This window comes from Hylobates moloch, unplaced genomic scaffold, assembly GCF_009828535.3.
Source record: "Hylobates moloch isolate HMO894 unplaced genomic scaffold, HMol_V3 SCAFFOLD_2, whole genome shotgun sequence".
Lineage (NCBI taxonomy): Eukaryota > Metazoa > Chordata > Mammalia > Primates > Hylobatidae > Hylobates > Hylobates moloch.
Genome location: NW_026652277.1, coordinates 53,723,475 through 53,739,805, shown reverse-complemented (window position 1 = coordinate 53,739,805; position 16,331 = coordinate 53,723,475). Strand labels below are relative to the sequence as shown.

At 35.0% G+C, this 16,331-nt stretch overlaps 2 protein-coding genes across 21 annotated transcripts in view; one reads left to right on the top strand and one right to left on the bottom strand.

The window, feature by feature from the left end:
* The window catches only part of BMP2K (BMP2 inducible kinase), a 145,523-nt gene extending 134,577 nt beyond the window's left edge, over positions 1 to 10,946 (top strand). For both annotated transcript variants that reach the window (XM_058433536.1, XM_032149198.2), the window contains one exon: positions 5,524 to 10,946. In XM_058433536.1, coding sequence (XP_058289519.1) covers positions 5,524 to 6,947 — 1,424 coding nt within the window. In that variant the 3' untranslated portion in view covers positions 6,948 to 10,946. The remainder of the gene's footprint in view (positions 1 to 5,523) is intronic.
* Positions 1 to 16,331, bottom strand: part of PAQR3 (progestin and adipoQ receptor family member 3) — a 55,645-nt gene that overhangs the window by 20,453 nt on the left and 18,861 nt on the right. For 4 of the 19 annotated variants that reach the window (XR_009211649.1, XR_009211648.1, XR_009211650.1 and 1 more), the window contains exons 6-9: positions 15,472 to 15,556; positions 12,662 to 12,781; positions 1,533 to 1,620; positions 1,025 to 1,078 (exon numbers count right to left, since the gene is read on the bottom strand). Coding sequence is in view for 10 of the 19 variants with exons in the window: in XM_058433579.1 (XP_058289562.1) it covers positions 1,025 to 1,078; positions 1,533 to 1,620; positions 12,662 to 12,781; positions 15,472 to 15,556 (347 nt within the window). In the remaining 9 variants the exon portion in view is untranslated. Of the gene's footprint in view, positions 1 to 1,024; positions 1,079 to 1,532; positions 1,621 to 6,831; positions 6,978 to 12,659; positions 12,801 to 12,840; positions 13,349 to 15,268; positions 15,557 to 16,331 lie in introns of those variants that run through there. The other 15 variants (XM_058433547.1, XM_058433542.1, XR_009211623.1 and 12 more) reach the window with 15 other exon arrangements.

The window sequence follows — 16,331 nt, the reverse complement described above, 5'->3', positions numbered from 1 at the left end:
ACTTAGTGTTATGTTTTGACTAATGAGCTATTGGTTCATTCTTAGTTGGGGAACAGCATTTGAAATAACAGCTCACAATTGATTAACCCTTTCGTTAAGTTTTGTTTACAGATATTGGTTGATCATATAGATTTTTGCATGGCATTTATTTACTAAATCACTGCATAATTAGTACACTTGCTTAGTGTCAGTAATTAACATGCAACTTCCTAAGATAATAAAAAAGCTAAAATTTTTAGTTCATAGTTCCAAAGCACAAAAACAGAAATAAAGAATACCTTGACTAGAAACCATCAAAATATCATTCTACTGTATTTAAAGAAAAAAAAGAAATACATTACTTAGAGCCAAAAATAAAAACAATGGGTGAATATATGAAATTTCACAGTATACTAAAATAATGTAACTGAGTTATGATTCTGTGCACCATCTACAGTTTTTAATGCTGTAAATACATATTGTTAGTGCTTATTCTAAATATTATACCCGTCTCCCACCTACTTGAACAGCTATTTTTATGTTAATAATGCAGATCTCAGTAAATATGGGGATTATTAGGATTTAGGATATATTGAATTATAAAGCAACATATTTAGGCTTATACTTTTGGGAAATTAACTTTAGCAGTAAAATAATCCTGATTAAATTTCATAGTAAATCAAATGTGTATTATTTAATCTAACAACTGGTGGGAATCTGGCCCCAGACACAAATGGTGGGAATATCTGAAATTTTTTTTTTAATTATAGGAATATGTTTAGGCAAACAAATGGAGTACAAATGTTTATGGCATTCTTAGCTAGAGGTCACATTCTAAAGTGCTGTACATCGTATAGTTATAACCAACTTTATAACTTAAAATACTTATTCTGACAGTCTTTTATGTCTATGGAATAGGACTGAAAGCCTTAGAATATACTGAAATACTTTTTGTTTTTGTGTAATTCATCTTTCTTTCCCAGCTCCTCCATAGTTTCATAATGAATAGATAATCAAGTAGATCACTGCTACTGCAGAAACTTACCTTGGATTTTGGTAACTTGCAGCCTGGAACCTAACTTTTCCTCAGCAGGAGGTACTGGAGAGATAAAAGGATTAATGGTTTCTCTTAGTATGCTTTCAGAGAGCCTCATTACTGCTCTTTACTTTTTATAAGTTTATAACAGCAGTAAAAGTGTAGAGTGAAATATTTAAACAATGTCAGTGTGGGTTGCAAGAATATGGGAGAAAACAGGAATTTGGATAAATATTTTTGATTGTTATTTTAGTTTTATGTAGGGGGGCCAAATAAGTAAAACCAGTCTATCTACACCAACAGAAAATTTCCCCATTTGCTGGTACTATTTGCAGATGTAATCTGAAACCACAAAGGTGGTATAGATGATTGTGTCTTTTCTTGCTCTTTTTGAAAGTGTGTTTCCATTTCTTATACTGTGTTCTCAAATATAGCTGTCTAAAAATCAAAAATACAATTTCCAGGATCTAAAATATACCCTTATGCTGTGTGGATATACATTTGTTGGTCTACTTACTTCTGGTCAATTCTGAAGTGGATCTCAGCTCCTCTTGAATTAGCCATAGACTTGCTTCTCCCCACACTTCTCCCTCATTTATATTCACCTGCAACCATTGGGCCCAGAAAAGTTACTAGAAGCTTGTTGGGTATGATGGATAAAATAATTGAATTTGGCCGTTCCCAGGACATGATGATGGTAGAGTGCTTATTATGTGTCAGGCACCGTTTTAAGTCCTTTCTTCACAACAGCTCTATGATATAAATCGTGTTATCCCATTTTGTGTATAAAGAAAGAGTGGAATAGTGGTGACCTTGTCAGGATTATTATTGGGTTAGCTTTATTAGCTGTGTTAATTACCCATGAGGAGGGAATCATAGTATATAATAAAGTGAAATTGATACTAAGAAAGGAGGGTTTCCTTTTTACTCCCTGAAGGAAAAAGTGCATGAATCATGGTTGTATCTAAAATGCCGAAAAACCAGAAACAACCTAAATATTCTATTGCTAAATAGTGAACAGTTATATATGCAATATTTTATCATATTTCTATCAGAATAATGGACTATGTTGATACCTGAAAAGATGCATGAAAAATAGTAAGTTAAAAACTCACAGATTTATACCCACACTGACAATTATAAATCTGTATTTCTATTAATACAACTTTGATAAACTGACAAAGGGCCAACAGAATGAGAAGTATAAAGTGACAGATGTCTTCTGAAAAGTAATGGTAGCCAGTTGGATAATGAAAACAGTAAATTTTAAGAAGACTAGGGAGTGCAATGTAATAATTTTAAAAAGAAGGTGAATTTAAATTCACTTCCAAGTGACACTCTCCAAGATGAATTATCTGTCCTATGTTAAATGTTCCAGAAAATCTTCAGGAACACAACTAGAAATGGAAAATTTCAAGATTAAGTTGTATAGCAGCATTTCCCCAAAGTACTTTTGCATAGTTGGTTTTAAAGGTTAACAGGCATTACATGTAAATAAAAGGGTAGTGAAGACAATTTGGGAAATCCTAGGGTTCATAAAATTAGATTCTTTTGTGTAGGACTCAGCGCCTTTAATGAGCATACTCCAGGTGAGTAGGAGTGGAGACAGAATGCAGAGTGCACCATTTCGTAGACTTGTTTGCTTGAGACCACAGAACTGTTTGGCTTGGTTCTTGTTAGGGAAGTAGCCTCTGTGGAATACACTTTGGGCAATATTGGAATGTTACTTGGAGGTGTCCGTGAGCAGGCGTGAGGTGTGAATGTTGTGGCTGTGGGTGAGTATGCAGCTCAAGGAGTAATACGTTAAATGTTCCACAGTCAGGAATGATGGGAAATCTTCTGGAACTGTACATATTTTATTTTTGTTTTTCCCCTCTTCCCATATTTTGCTTTTGAATAAAAATTCATGAAAATAAATTCACTAATCTAAAATTAACTTTGTTTTTAATATCATAAATATGCTGTATAGGGAAGAAGTCAAACTTGAGAATCTGCATTTGATTTGCTTTTAATCTGGAAGGATAACAAATACAGCGTGTAGCTCTTGGCTGGTTTTAAGGAACTGGCAGAAGATTATATTTGCATTTAAGTATAACCTGGTGGTATTCTCCACGTACTTGTCTCCCACACATTCTTTAGCAGCATTACTCATATCAACATTGCCAACAAACTATACAAGATGACCAGATCCAGTGGCCATTTTATGTCCTTAGTTTACTGGACCTCTTTGCACCATCCAGCTCAGTTGTCTGTTACCTCCCTGCAAACATTCTTCTCTCTCCATTTCTGTGACATTGCACTCAGCTGTTTTCTTCCTCCTCTCTGGCTGTTACTTTGTAGTTTGTTTTGCATGTTCATCTTCCTCTGCTGACTTCTGAATGTTTGATACTGAGGGCTCAGTTTTGGATCTTCTTTTCTTCTGTGTTTTCTTCCGAGGTGATGCCCTTTAGTCTTGTGGCTGTCTCTGCATACCAACTGCATGGTGAAAACTCCCAAATCTATTTTCTTCAGCCAAAAACTAACCATTGGTTTCAAGTCACAGATACCTAACTGCTGTACACTTAAATGTTTTCTCACACATATGTCAAGCTTAATGTCACCAAACAAAATTTTTAGTACTCCTCTTCACTTTCCAACTTACTCATTTTTAAAAAATTTATGCTCATTAAAATTTGTGTGTGGGTACATAATAGGTATATACATTTATGGGGTACATGAGATACGTTGATACAGGTATACAGTGCATAATAATCACATCAGGGTAAATGGGTTTCTATCACGCCACTCATTCTTTTCTTTCTGTTAATGGTACTACCATCCACCAAGAGTTTTCAATCTCTATTTTTTCTACTTTGACCCACCCTGCCACCACTGTCATGTCATTTAGGCCACGAAAATCTCTAACTTGCATTACTATAATTTCCTTTTGCCTGAACTCCCCTTCTTACCTTCCCTTAGTCTTTTTTTTTTTTTTTTTTGGAGACAAGAGTTTCGCCCTTTCACCCAGACTGGAGTGCAGTGGCGCGATCTTGGCTCACTGCAACCTCTGTCTTCCAGTTTCAAGCGATTCTCCTGGCTTAGCTGGCACCTGCCAACATGCCTGGCTAATTTTTCTATTTTTAGTAGAGATGGGGTTTCACCATGTTGGCCAGGCTGGTCTCAAACTCCTGACCTCGTGATCCACCCGCCTCAGCCTCCCAAAGTGCTGGGATTACAGGGGTGAGCCACTGCACCCGGCCTCCTTAGTGTTTTTCTATAGAGCAGTCATTTTTTTAAAAAATGTAAACCTAATCATGACACCCATTTTAATAATAGCTTTCCATTATACACTGAATTTTGAATTCAGTGTATAATGAAATATATGCTGCTTATCATGGCCTTAAAGGACCTTCACAGTCTGGCCTTTTCCAGTCTTCCCTACCTCATCTTGTACCTGATCCTTCCTTGCTCACTATGTTCCAGCCACAATACCCTATTTTCAGCCCCTTAAATATGTCTTTATATATGCCATTGCTTTTATTGGAAGCTGCTTCCAGCTTATCCTTTGCATGGCTGGGCTCCTTCTCATTGTTCAATCCTAACTGTCATCTCCTTGGGTCTTCACCAACTGTCCAAAGTAGGTTTATGCGCCCATTTCCCTGCTCTCCTTTATTTCAGAGCACTAGTCACAATTTGTGTTTAATTACAACCTCTGATTGTAAACCGTTGAAAGCAGAAACCATGTTTCTTTTACTCACCAATGTATAATCAGTGTATAGCAAAGTGCCCTATATTTCTTTTGTTGAATGAACTCAGAAAATGAAGTGACTGAATGGATTCTGAGCTAAAAACATCTCCAGATGGTTTAGATTTGTTTTTAAAGGCATCTCGCTTTTTTAATGTATAGATATTATAATTAAAGGAAGACATATCATCTAGAGAAGGCAGATGTTCTTGGTACAGTCTCCATTTAGTATCTGGTCCTTAGCTTTGATCAGGCCATTCGTGCTAACTCAATTCAAAAGACAGTGGTTTATAAAAAATACAATGCTGATTTAAAAAAAACTAGTGAAACAAATATGTAACTGAGCAGGCAGGCTGTTCATGCTTGTTGATCTCTATGGGAAAACTACAAGAGTTGAAATATAAGCAGAAGGTATTTGGTGAATGTGAAATCTGACCTTTCAGAATTAGCAGAATAATGTTATTTTGGTGGTGGGGTGAAGAAAATTTGCTAGTCTACTACATTCTGTGTGCTATAAATAAAATTTGGCTGTCAGTGAGAGTATGATGAGGCAGGGTTTAGGGTCCAGATATGAGTAAGTCTGTCTACATTAAGACTTAACTATATCCTTGAGGTCAAATGCATTCTCTAAGTCTAATGACAAAGAATTGACAACATTATTCTTTTCTCTAAGGGAACTCGTATGAGGGATTTGTAATGCCATGTGTAATACATATTAACATTTAGTGCAAGAGGATTCTGAAATGCATTGGAATGCTGTAATAATATTTCTTTGAACTTGCAGGTTCTCCTGAAAAGAAAGCTGAACATTCATCTATAAATCAAGAAAATGGCACTGCAAACCCTATCAAGAATGGTAAAACAAGTCCAGCATCTAAAGATCAGCGGACTGGAAAGAAAACCTCAGTACAGGGTCAAGTGCAAAAGGGGAATGATGAATCTGAAAGTGATTTTGAATCAGATCCCCCTTCTCCTAAGAGCAGTGAAGAGGAAGAGCAAGATGATGAAGAAGTTCTTCAGGGGGAACAAGGAGATTTTAATGATGATGATACTGAACCAGAAAATCTGGGTCATAGGCCTCTCCTCATGGATTCTGAAGATGAGGAAGAAGAGGAGAAACATAGCTCTGATTCTGATTATGAGCAGGCTAAAGCAAAGTACAGTGACATGAGCTCCGTCTACAGAGACAGATCTGGCAGTGGACCAACCCAAGATATTAATACAATACTCCTCACCTCAGCCCAATTATCCTCTGATGTTGGGGTGGAGACTCCCAAACAGGAGTTTGATGTATTTGGCGCTGTCCCCTTCTTTGCAGTGCGTGCTCAACAGCCCCAGCAAGAAAAGAATGAAAAGAACCTCCCTCAACACAGGTTTCCTGCTGCAGGACTGGAGCAGGAGGAATTTGATGTATTCACAAAGGCGCCTTTTAGCAAGAAGGTGAATGTACAAGAATGCCATGCGGTGGGGCCTGAGGCACATACTATCCCTGGTTATCCCAAAAGTGTAGATGTATTTGGCTCCACTCCATTTCAGCCCTTCCTCACATCAACAAGTAAAAGTGAAAGCAATGAAGACCTTTTTGGGCTTGTGCCCTTTGATGAAATAACGGGGAGCCAGCAGCAAAAAGTCAAACAGCGCAGCTTGCAGAAACTGTCCTCTCGCCAAAGGCGCACAAAGCAGGATATGTCCAAAAGTAATGGGAAGCGGCATCATGGCACGCCAACTAGCACAAAGAAGACTTTGAAGCCTACCTATCGCACTCCAGAGAGGGCTCGCAGGCACAAAAAAGTGGGCCGCCGAGACTCTCAAAGTAGCAATGAATTTTTAACCATCTCAGACTCCAAGGAGAACATTAGTGTTGCACTGACTGATGGGAAAGAAAGGGGGAATGTCTTACAACCTGAGGAGAGCCTGTTGGACCCCTTTGGTGCCAAGCCCTTCCATTCTCCAGACCTGTCATGGCACCCTCCACATCAGGGCCTGAGTGACATCCGTGCTGATCACAATAGTGTCCTGCCAGGGCGGCCAAGACAAAATTCACTACATGGGTCATTCCATAGTGCAGATGTATTGAAAATGGATGATTTTGGTGCCGTGCCCTTTACAGAACTTGTGGTGCAAAGCATCACTCCACATCAGTCCCAACAGTCCCAATCAGTCGAATTAGACCCATTTGGTGCTGCTCCATTTCCTTCTAAACAGTAGATGCTTCTGATGGATTCTTGGCATTAACTCCTGTTTCAAAAAAGTGTGAATAGTTTTATGAATTTGAAAGAAAATTTGGTAGCTCTTTATATCATTCATTCTTAAAGATCAGTCAGAATAGGTGATTTCTAAATAAACCAAATAGAAAAATGAAGTATCTCTACAGGGTAGTAACTTGATTCCTCTTCAGGAGAAAAGGGAGCTAAATTGCAAGCTCTAACTAAGGGTTTCTGCTACTGACATCACAACACAGAAATGCAAGTGTGGTACTTCAGTGAAAGCACATGGCACCTTTCTAGGTGTGTAGCCACTGAGAAGGGACAGTAAAACTGTTATTTTTGATATCAGAATGTCATTTTTGTGTGCATATCCCTAAAATTAGGGTTATTTGTACATACACTAGTTACACTTGTGAATTTTTTTAAGGTCTCTTCTAATTTCCAGACAGTTAAAAACAATCTAGTTCTCTTAAAGCATTAGAAAGTTATTATCTGGAGAGTGCAGAGATTTCAGTCCATACACCTTTCTCCACAAAGCAGAGCCAGAAGTAACTGACTATTGTGCCTAAAACTGTTTCATTTTTAAAAACAAGTGCCATTAATATGGAATATCTAATGATAAGTATATGAAATAATGTGTAATTAGCTCAATTCCACAATTTACATATTCCAAAACAATGTTATACATGATAAATATATATAATTTTTGTCAGTTAAAACAAATTAAAAAATGGACTATCGCATAGAAGCCTAGAACAAAAATATGAAGAGAAATAATCTGACATTTGTAAAGAAATTATAAGAAGAAAAAAGGATACAGAATAGAAAACATTCACTACTTTAGAAACACTTTATGCATGGCTTCTTGCCCCAAACTTTTATTGTGATTGGCCCTAATAAAGCAGATTGTTGGAAAAATTGGAGTGAGGCCAAGGGTTGTATAAAAATTTTATTTTACAAAGAAAATATGTAGCGGAAACTGAATTTTCAAGACATTCACAATGTGAAATCATGTTGCATTTAATAATGTACTTTATTAGCAACTTCACCAAATATTCCCCAAGTCATAAGCAGCAATTATTTTTATTAGGTTTGGGGGGTGGAGTAGTTTTAATAAAGTGCACCGAACGGTGACACCCACAAAGCCTTATATAAAGGCAGGATTCATGCATCCTGCTGCAAGTACCTCTGCACTAATACACCAGATCCTAAAATGCATATAAGGTGGACTAGCATCTTAACTCTGCTAGTTGATTGTGTCTTTACTGAAAAGAACCCAGCTACCAATTTGCCTTTTTTTACACCACAAATCCTAATTAGAAACTTGAGGTTTTATAAAAATCATTTAATGATAGAGATTACATATGTGAATTAATGTGAATATAGTATCTGTGCTTCCTGTGTCTATAACTGTTTTAAGATATAATTGTGCTGTGCTATCAGATTAACATTTGGAAGTTTCTACAACAGTTAATGCTATTTACAGAAAGGAGTGGAAACTCATCAACTGGCACTCTCTTTGATTTTTATATTTTAAATTAACTCTCTTCGAACTCAAAGTATATTTTATGAGTAATTTTATTAGGAATCTCTTAATTATAGTGCCCCAATGGGATAAGCTATTCGCCTATTTTCACAGTTCTGAACTTGGAAAGAAGCAAAGTATATGTAACTAAACCACGTATTTGTCTTTTTATTGCTTTTTCCCTTCTTTTATATGCTAAATCAAATACAAATTTGTGGATAGGGAAGCAATATGTGAATCACAATGTAGCAGAGGCAGACCAAGCATTACATTATTATTTAGAGCTGGACTGCACCAATTATTTGTCCTCGTGCCAAAGGCAAATATGTTTGCACCTTTTTTTTTTCTGATTCTCAGGTTGATTAATACTGCTAATGCAAATGCTCAAGTAGATGTTTAAAAACTTTACAAAATAGATTCAAGTGATTCTTTTAGAAGTGAAGAGTTGATGATTACACATAGTAAATTCATGAACTACAGTAGGTTTGTATCAAACAATAATTTTTTTAAATGAAGATCTGTTGAGGTGTACACAATATGCTTCTTGATTGTATTAGTCCTCGGTCTCTGCTAGACCTCATGAGTTTCATCATTTAGAAAAGGGGTAGAGGATGAACTAATGTGGTCTCCTTCAGATGTAAACATGAAATACCTAGAGTTTTACTCGCTTTTCAATACACTGAATAATTTTAAATGATTCCGACACTGATGTAGACCCTTTGACTTATAAATTCTGAGGAAACAACTCTGACAGCATAAAATATTTACATTCTTATAACACAGCACAGTGACTTTCTTCTTTCAAGATTGTAGCTCAGAGAAAAGATACAGGGTTCAATTGGGGGTTCAATAGGATAGAAATGGAGAGATTCCTTTGTGTTGTTGTAGAGGCATTTTCCTAAGGAGTATAGATTTATACTTTGCATTTTCATTCATCATCCCCCAGAATCATGGTCAAGGTGTAGGTCACTCCACACAGGTGATGCTCAGGTTATTCCCTGGTGAGAATTATGAGACTAAAGCCCCCAAGTTATGTGAAAGTGCTTAACACAGTACCTGGCACACAGCACTCAATAAAAGTTTGGCTCTATTATGGGATGGTTCAATTCTGGTTTAAGGAAGGAAGGTTATATATATGTACCACTAAGCAAATATATATACATTTGGGGTTTTTTTCCCTAATATTATTTGGGTGTCCCCTGTGCTTCTTTGGGATGTAGTTATAACTAAACCTGTTATACTTGAACATCACTAAGAGAAGTAAATTATTATGAAGCTAGCAAAAATCTGAGGCCAAAGTTGTTTCCTAACAGCTTTAATAATGCTTGTTGATTTTGAATAATCCTTTAAAAGTGGACCATTTGCTTATTTTAATATCACGTCAGTAAAATGTTAGTATTAAAAAGATCAGCTTTTTATGGCATTGAAGAATGTATCTAAGACACAAAAATTGCATGGTAAGTATATTAGGTGGAGGAGGAAAGGTCGTAGGTTGGATGAAAATTTGACTAGAACATTTATTCAGGAGTGTAATTATTTTCCTTTACCCCAATCCCTGTGTACGTGTTGGGCATAGTGATGACATTATCTGGATTTGCAAATAGACACAACTTTCAGTCTCACCCTGTTTATTGTTTAAGAGTGATAGACTGTTGTCCTCTTGCTGGTGGAAAATCTACAGTGGAGCCCACTCTTCTATGCTGAAGTTCACCAGGCAGAGCAGTTTTGTTACAAGTCAGCTACTCTGCTTGGTTTATTTTAGGTTTTGGTACTTCACGTAAGCACTGTTAGAAGGTACAAGTGTATTAATATCACTAGTTTTGAGGAGCTTGGGTACATTTGTTTTTAACATATTTAGAATGTGCAGTAAACTTTTTTCTCTTTTTTTCATTTTTTTTCTTAGCAAACTTGTTAATTTTAGGTCCAATTATTGAGTTGACAGTCTACTGTGAGAATGAGATGACATATCTACTGTGAGAATACCATAAATGATAGTTTATTTGAGAACTTTTATACTCAGTGGTGTTTTATATATTAAGATAAAAATATGTACACACATGCATGTCACATCTCTCTACTGTGGAGTTAATGTGAATTTTTAAAAAATGGAATTGCAACCACAATCATATCTAAGAGAACATTCACTCCTAGTGAGGGTTTACAAAAGCTACTAAGAGAATAAGGTTGATGATAATGCAAAGGGTCATGATTTGGGGTTATTTTTGTTTTATTTTAAAATTTATAGTGCTACTTTTGAAAGAATTGTTTTTATGACTATGCTCTTTTTGTGATTGAAAAGTCATCTAATAGAAGCTGTATAGAAGCTACTTTTTAATTGCTGGCAAACAGCTTTAAGTGCACTTTCTTTGATTACACTTCCATTTTTTGTTAAACTTGAATTTTCTGAAGCCTTTTATGTACCACTAAGCAAATAACTTTAACCTTTAAATAAAGCAAATGTACATCTTTATTGTATTTCTACTTGTTACAAAACATACTTGCTAAAGTAACTTCAGTCCTCAAATATAGCTGGGAAACAGTTATGAGATAGACTCAGTCTCCCCCTCCCACCCCTTTTCCCCTGCCATATCTAATTAAGCACTAACTGATTTTATTACTTTATTGCCTTTACATTGCTTATTCTTTTTGACTGAATTCTGTCCCTGATTCACTGTTTTGTTTGAAATTTAAAGTTATTTTCTTACTGTATTTATCATACCTGTTTTAATCTGTTTTCTTTAAATGCAATAAATCCCAAATGGATTGCATATTCTTTATAATCAGTGACTTTGGAGTTTTTCATTATTTGTCTTATTATAACTTTTGGATGTAAACTTCTATTCAAATTCAGTTATTTCATTCACACCACAAACATTAAGCACCTATTATGTAGCAGCTAGTGGAATAGAAAAGTTGGTAAGATTAGATCCCTATTCTTAAGGAGCTCAGAGTTTACAATTTAGGTAAGAAAACCCATTTGACTTAAGAGTTTTTGCCACAAGAAGACTTAATAGCACGACTTTTTCAGTGAGTCATAATTACTGATACTCAAGAGTGATGACAGTAAGGCAAAAACAATATTGTGTAGTGCCTTCTGAATAACTTATTTTACAGCTTCCACATTATAAAAACTCTTTAAAACCTGGTAACATCTTTGGTTGAATTAATATTGGTAATTTGGTTAAATAACATTGTAATCCTCGATTATATCAGAAAAGAGGCTATGACACATGAAAGAGAAAACCTATTTATTGGATTGATGGACTAAGCTTGGCATCAAGGTTATAGTATGTATTATTCTACAAACTGGAGTCTTTAGATTGGTAGCCTGTGGAAAGGTTCATCTTATTTTTATGAATGAACTTTTTTTCAAGTTGTAACATTTATCTGAAGTTCTGTGAAAAAAGGGGCTTTGTATCTTTTTATGAATGGTAACATAACAAAGCAAAATAACACAAATGATTAGAAAAGTTCTATTAACAAAGAATAGTTTGCAGTGTATTACTGTTCAAAGTCAGTTATAGTTAGTTAACTTATTTGAGATGAATATATGCTGCAATTTGAGCTATTTATTTTGGATAATGAATACCTTTTTAAGGAAGCCCAGGTCAAGCATCATATGTAACATGTAATTAATATTCTCATATTGAAAGCTTGAGCTTGTATTTGTTGTTACATATTAAATGAGATCGTTTAGATGGTTGCCACAATTGAGATTATATGCAGGTTAGGTGGTATTTTGATCTCAGATTTTATAGAGCAGGACTAGAACCTTGGCAGCTGTTCATTTCAGCTCTCTTAAGGATAGAGGTTAATTTTTCACAAGAAACCCCCTACTGCTATTTACCTCTCCCTTCCAAAAAGGTTTTCTTAAGGGTAGTTTCAGTTCTGGATCATTATCTGATTACACTACTTGGGAATTCTCGTACAAAAAAATTTCAGAGGACCGTATTTACACCTCTTCAGTGTAAACACAGTTATTGTGATAATGCACATAGAAGGTATTTCTACCCTTTCTCTAATAGGTGAGCTGATTCTTTACACACCTGGGCAGAAGTAGCATTCCCAGGAATGATGATTTAGAGTGGACAGGGACCTAATGCAGCAAAGCAACCAGCAGGAATTCACAGGAATAGGCTTTGCCCCTTGACATTTAATACAGGGCAAAGTATTTATTATCTTGTAGGTACCTGCCAAATGGAGAGTTGTACAGTTTTATGGAAGTCAATCACAATCTTCAAATCGGATATTCTGTCCAGGTGGGGTGCCATAAGATGTGACAGGCATTCCCTGAATCTTCGTTCCTGATTCTAAAATATGATTTTAAAGCTGTTATGTATTACAAAGAATGACAAACAGCAGTTAAAAATATTTAGTAAACCCGGTTTATTTACGTAATACATATTTTGTCATGCAGCTTACTGAATTGCAGTTAGTGTAATAACAAAAAAAGACAAGCACTGTCTTGCTATTTGAAAATGGCTTAATATAGAAAGATAATTGTTTCTTAAATGAGTTAACCACAACCATATAAATTGCTAGACAATTTAAAACAGCCATAGATAATTTTAAAATGTAAAATCTGTAGGCAAAAAGCTTTTATAGTTCACACATTGGTAAAATTAAAACCAGTCTTTTTTAGTACTGAAACCAGATAGTATATTTTAATCTTATTTTAATCTATAAAAACAAAAATAACTTAAATATACATCATTACAAGGCTCAGATTTGTAGACAACTTTAAAATATTTTTTAATGTTAACAATGTCTTCAAAATTTTACCAGTAGTGCTGTGCACACAGTAGGTGGTCATTAATGCTGACTGACATACAGAAGTGTTTCTAGTTGACAGCAATCCATATTCATTCATTCATTCCCTATTTTATAATAAATACATCATAGCAGTGAAAAAATGAGAGGATAACTTTCTTACAATATTTAACATTTTCATACAGAGTTGAAATGTTTACATGGAATAATTTTCCCTACAGAAAGACCTGTACACCATTTAAATTCAAAGAAACACTGATTTAAAAACACAGTATGCTCTTTTCATGTATTAATTCAGATGGCAAGTACGTATTCATATACTAATACAGGGATTGCAAAAATTGATTCAATTTTTTTTATTTTGAGAAAGTTTTATAATAAAAATGGCTCCACACCTAAAATAATGACTTTTCCTCATTTTTAACAAGTATAACTACTGTGTCTTTTGTTTGGCCAAAATGACAAAATATCTATTTAAAGGCAATAAAATCATGTAAGCCCATAAGGGATGTTCTAGGAGAAGAAATATATCCTACTACTGTTGCACCAAAATCTTCTATCACTTAACATATGGATCAAAATTTTAACCTTATAAGGTAAAACATCCATTTTCAAAGCAGCCTTCCATCATAATGATGGGTAAGACATGGTATTCCTTTACTGAGCCTCCTGGGGGGAAATTCTCTTTGCTGAGATACTAGCATGGGGAATTTATATTCCAAAAACACTACACTGGGAAAGAAACACAACATTTTACTGATGTATTAACTGAGGCACATTAAAGTGACTTTCCAAATATCATATGCACAAAAGGCATTTTGGGAATAAGCTTCATCATCAATTAACATTTTTTCTGATATTCAGTAATTTTACTGTTCTGGAAATACACCAGTATTTAAAACAGCTCATGTCAACTCATTAAGAAACTTGGGTTATTTTATACAACAATAAACAATGTAAGTTTTTATGAATGTCTGCTTTAAGGGATTTAACTAATGCATATGAAAGACCAAAGAATAGGAGGGCTACAGTGTATGATAGGGCAGTGAGTTCTATTTTTTAAGCATATACAATAAAAAGAAAGTTTAATGCTTCCGGTCCAAATATTAAGTGTTTATCAAGATTCTGAGTTATCAATGCAATGCTAACACATGCAGAAACTGAGGACCAGAGCACAGGTGAATAAGATTATTATCAAATGGGGCATCTGCATGACTTTGTTCTAAGGCTTAAGGTTCATTTCAGGGTCAAGACAGGGCCATCGAGATTCTATGGCCTTGAAAGTAGCACCCATAATGCTGGGAACCCCCACCACTGAGATATTCAGGACTACAAATTCAGAGAGTTGAAAGCTCTGGAATTTTGGGATCAAAAACCTGTAATCCACTCACAAGAATTCAGTTATTATATGGAATTAAATAATATCTGGAATTAAAATGTTTAGGTGGCTAATGACTATGTTATTTGACCACATAATTTGTTGTCTAATCCTGTACTTAGTTTCTAATGTGATTCTTATCTGATAGAAAATGAGAAGTTCTTTTCCTCTTCTCAACCCTTCTCTCGACTTACAGGAGAAGTTTAAAGCTTTTGTTCTGGAAAACTAAAATATCTAATGTTCTTAGGGAGAGAAGAACCTATAGCTAAAGGATATAATATCTGAAGTGCCAGTTTCTCACAAATCATTTCAGTGATTATTTAAATCTAGTGATTTTAGTGATTATTTAAAATCACCAGCCTCGCTTGCATTAAGCATAGGCTGAAACAACCCTTGCCTTGATTAGGCACATTAACTGAAAATAGTTAAGCACATAAGATGACTCCATTTTCTAATGGAGATGAGCCCTTCCTAAGGAAATTAAGCTGGTGCTAAGTAAAGTGAATCCTATTTCAACACTAGTTTCCCATTCATCGTTGTTATTCAGATGTTTCTTATGATTGCCAACTAATTTTCACTTTCTGTACAAGCAGCAAATTAGTAGTTTTAAGGGTTTTGTAAAGCAGTTATTACTACAGATCCTTAAGTATACTTTTTTTTCCCAGTTTTATAAACAATTACTCATATTAAAAAGGAAAAAGGGAAAACTATTGGGAATCTTAGAAATAGTGGGGTATACAATTCCCCATTATATATTGCTTAACAACTGAATTCACCAGGTGGCCACACCTAATTCACAAATGTGAAACATAGTCAGGACAAGGCTTGCTATGTCTGTACTGCATGACATACACTGTTGACTGATGCCACCAATATAACATCACTACTGCAAGGATATGCCATATTTGGTGGCTTGATCCGAGGTAGTTTAGTTGTCCTGGAAAGAAGGTAGAAAGAAAATAATATTGATTTCAATATGTTGACATTAAAGGAAAAATATATTTCTTGGAAGTATAGCTTAGCAGAAAAATTTTCGTAGTCTCAGAGTGCCTAGAGACTAACTGGAAGATCCAAACGTTTATAGAAATGGATCAATTCATATTTGGGTCTAATTTTAAGGTTTTATTTATTAAATACACAGGTAAACTTTAGAAATGCTATTCCAAGTGTGTTTTCAAAATCTAGCTTAATTTCAGGAATTTGACCTTATGCCTCCCACGTCTCAACCCACATTTGGCGGAATGAACAACAAAAAATTGAGAGAGGCAAAAGAAACCAGGTGTTAAAAATCATGGGGTGATTTAGATATAAATCCACGAGAAGCAGATATACTGCTGGGTTTAGATATAAACCTACGAGAAGCACTTTTTATTTCAAGCAGGTGTGCAAAGAAAAAGTGCTGACCTGAATTCTGTGCTCTCTAATGGAATAATCTGCAGGATGTAATTAGTAATGGATTAATTAACTAAGGTTGGTTAGTTCATATACAACTTAAGAGAACAATTTAATCTCTTTGTGGTCAAATGTTAAATTCTAAGAAGATTAAACAATTAACATATGGAAAACTTCTTGATCTCTCAGTAAATAAAATACAGAGCTATAATAATTTCAATGTAAATAACATACTCATGGTGCTTCTATGGTCATATAATGTAAATATTCTCTAACCTCTCTTTTTTCTTACCAATCAGTACAGTACATAGATTTTAAAG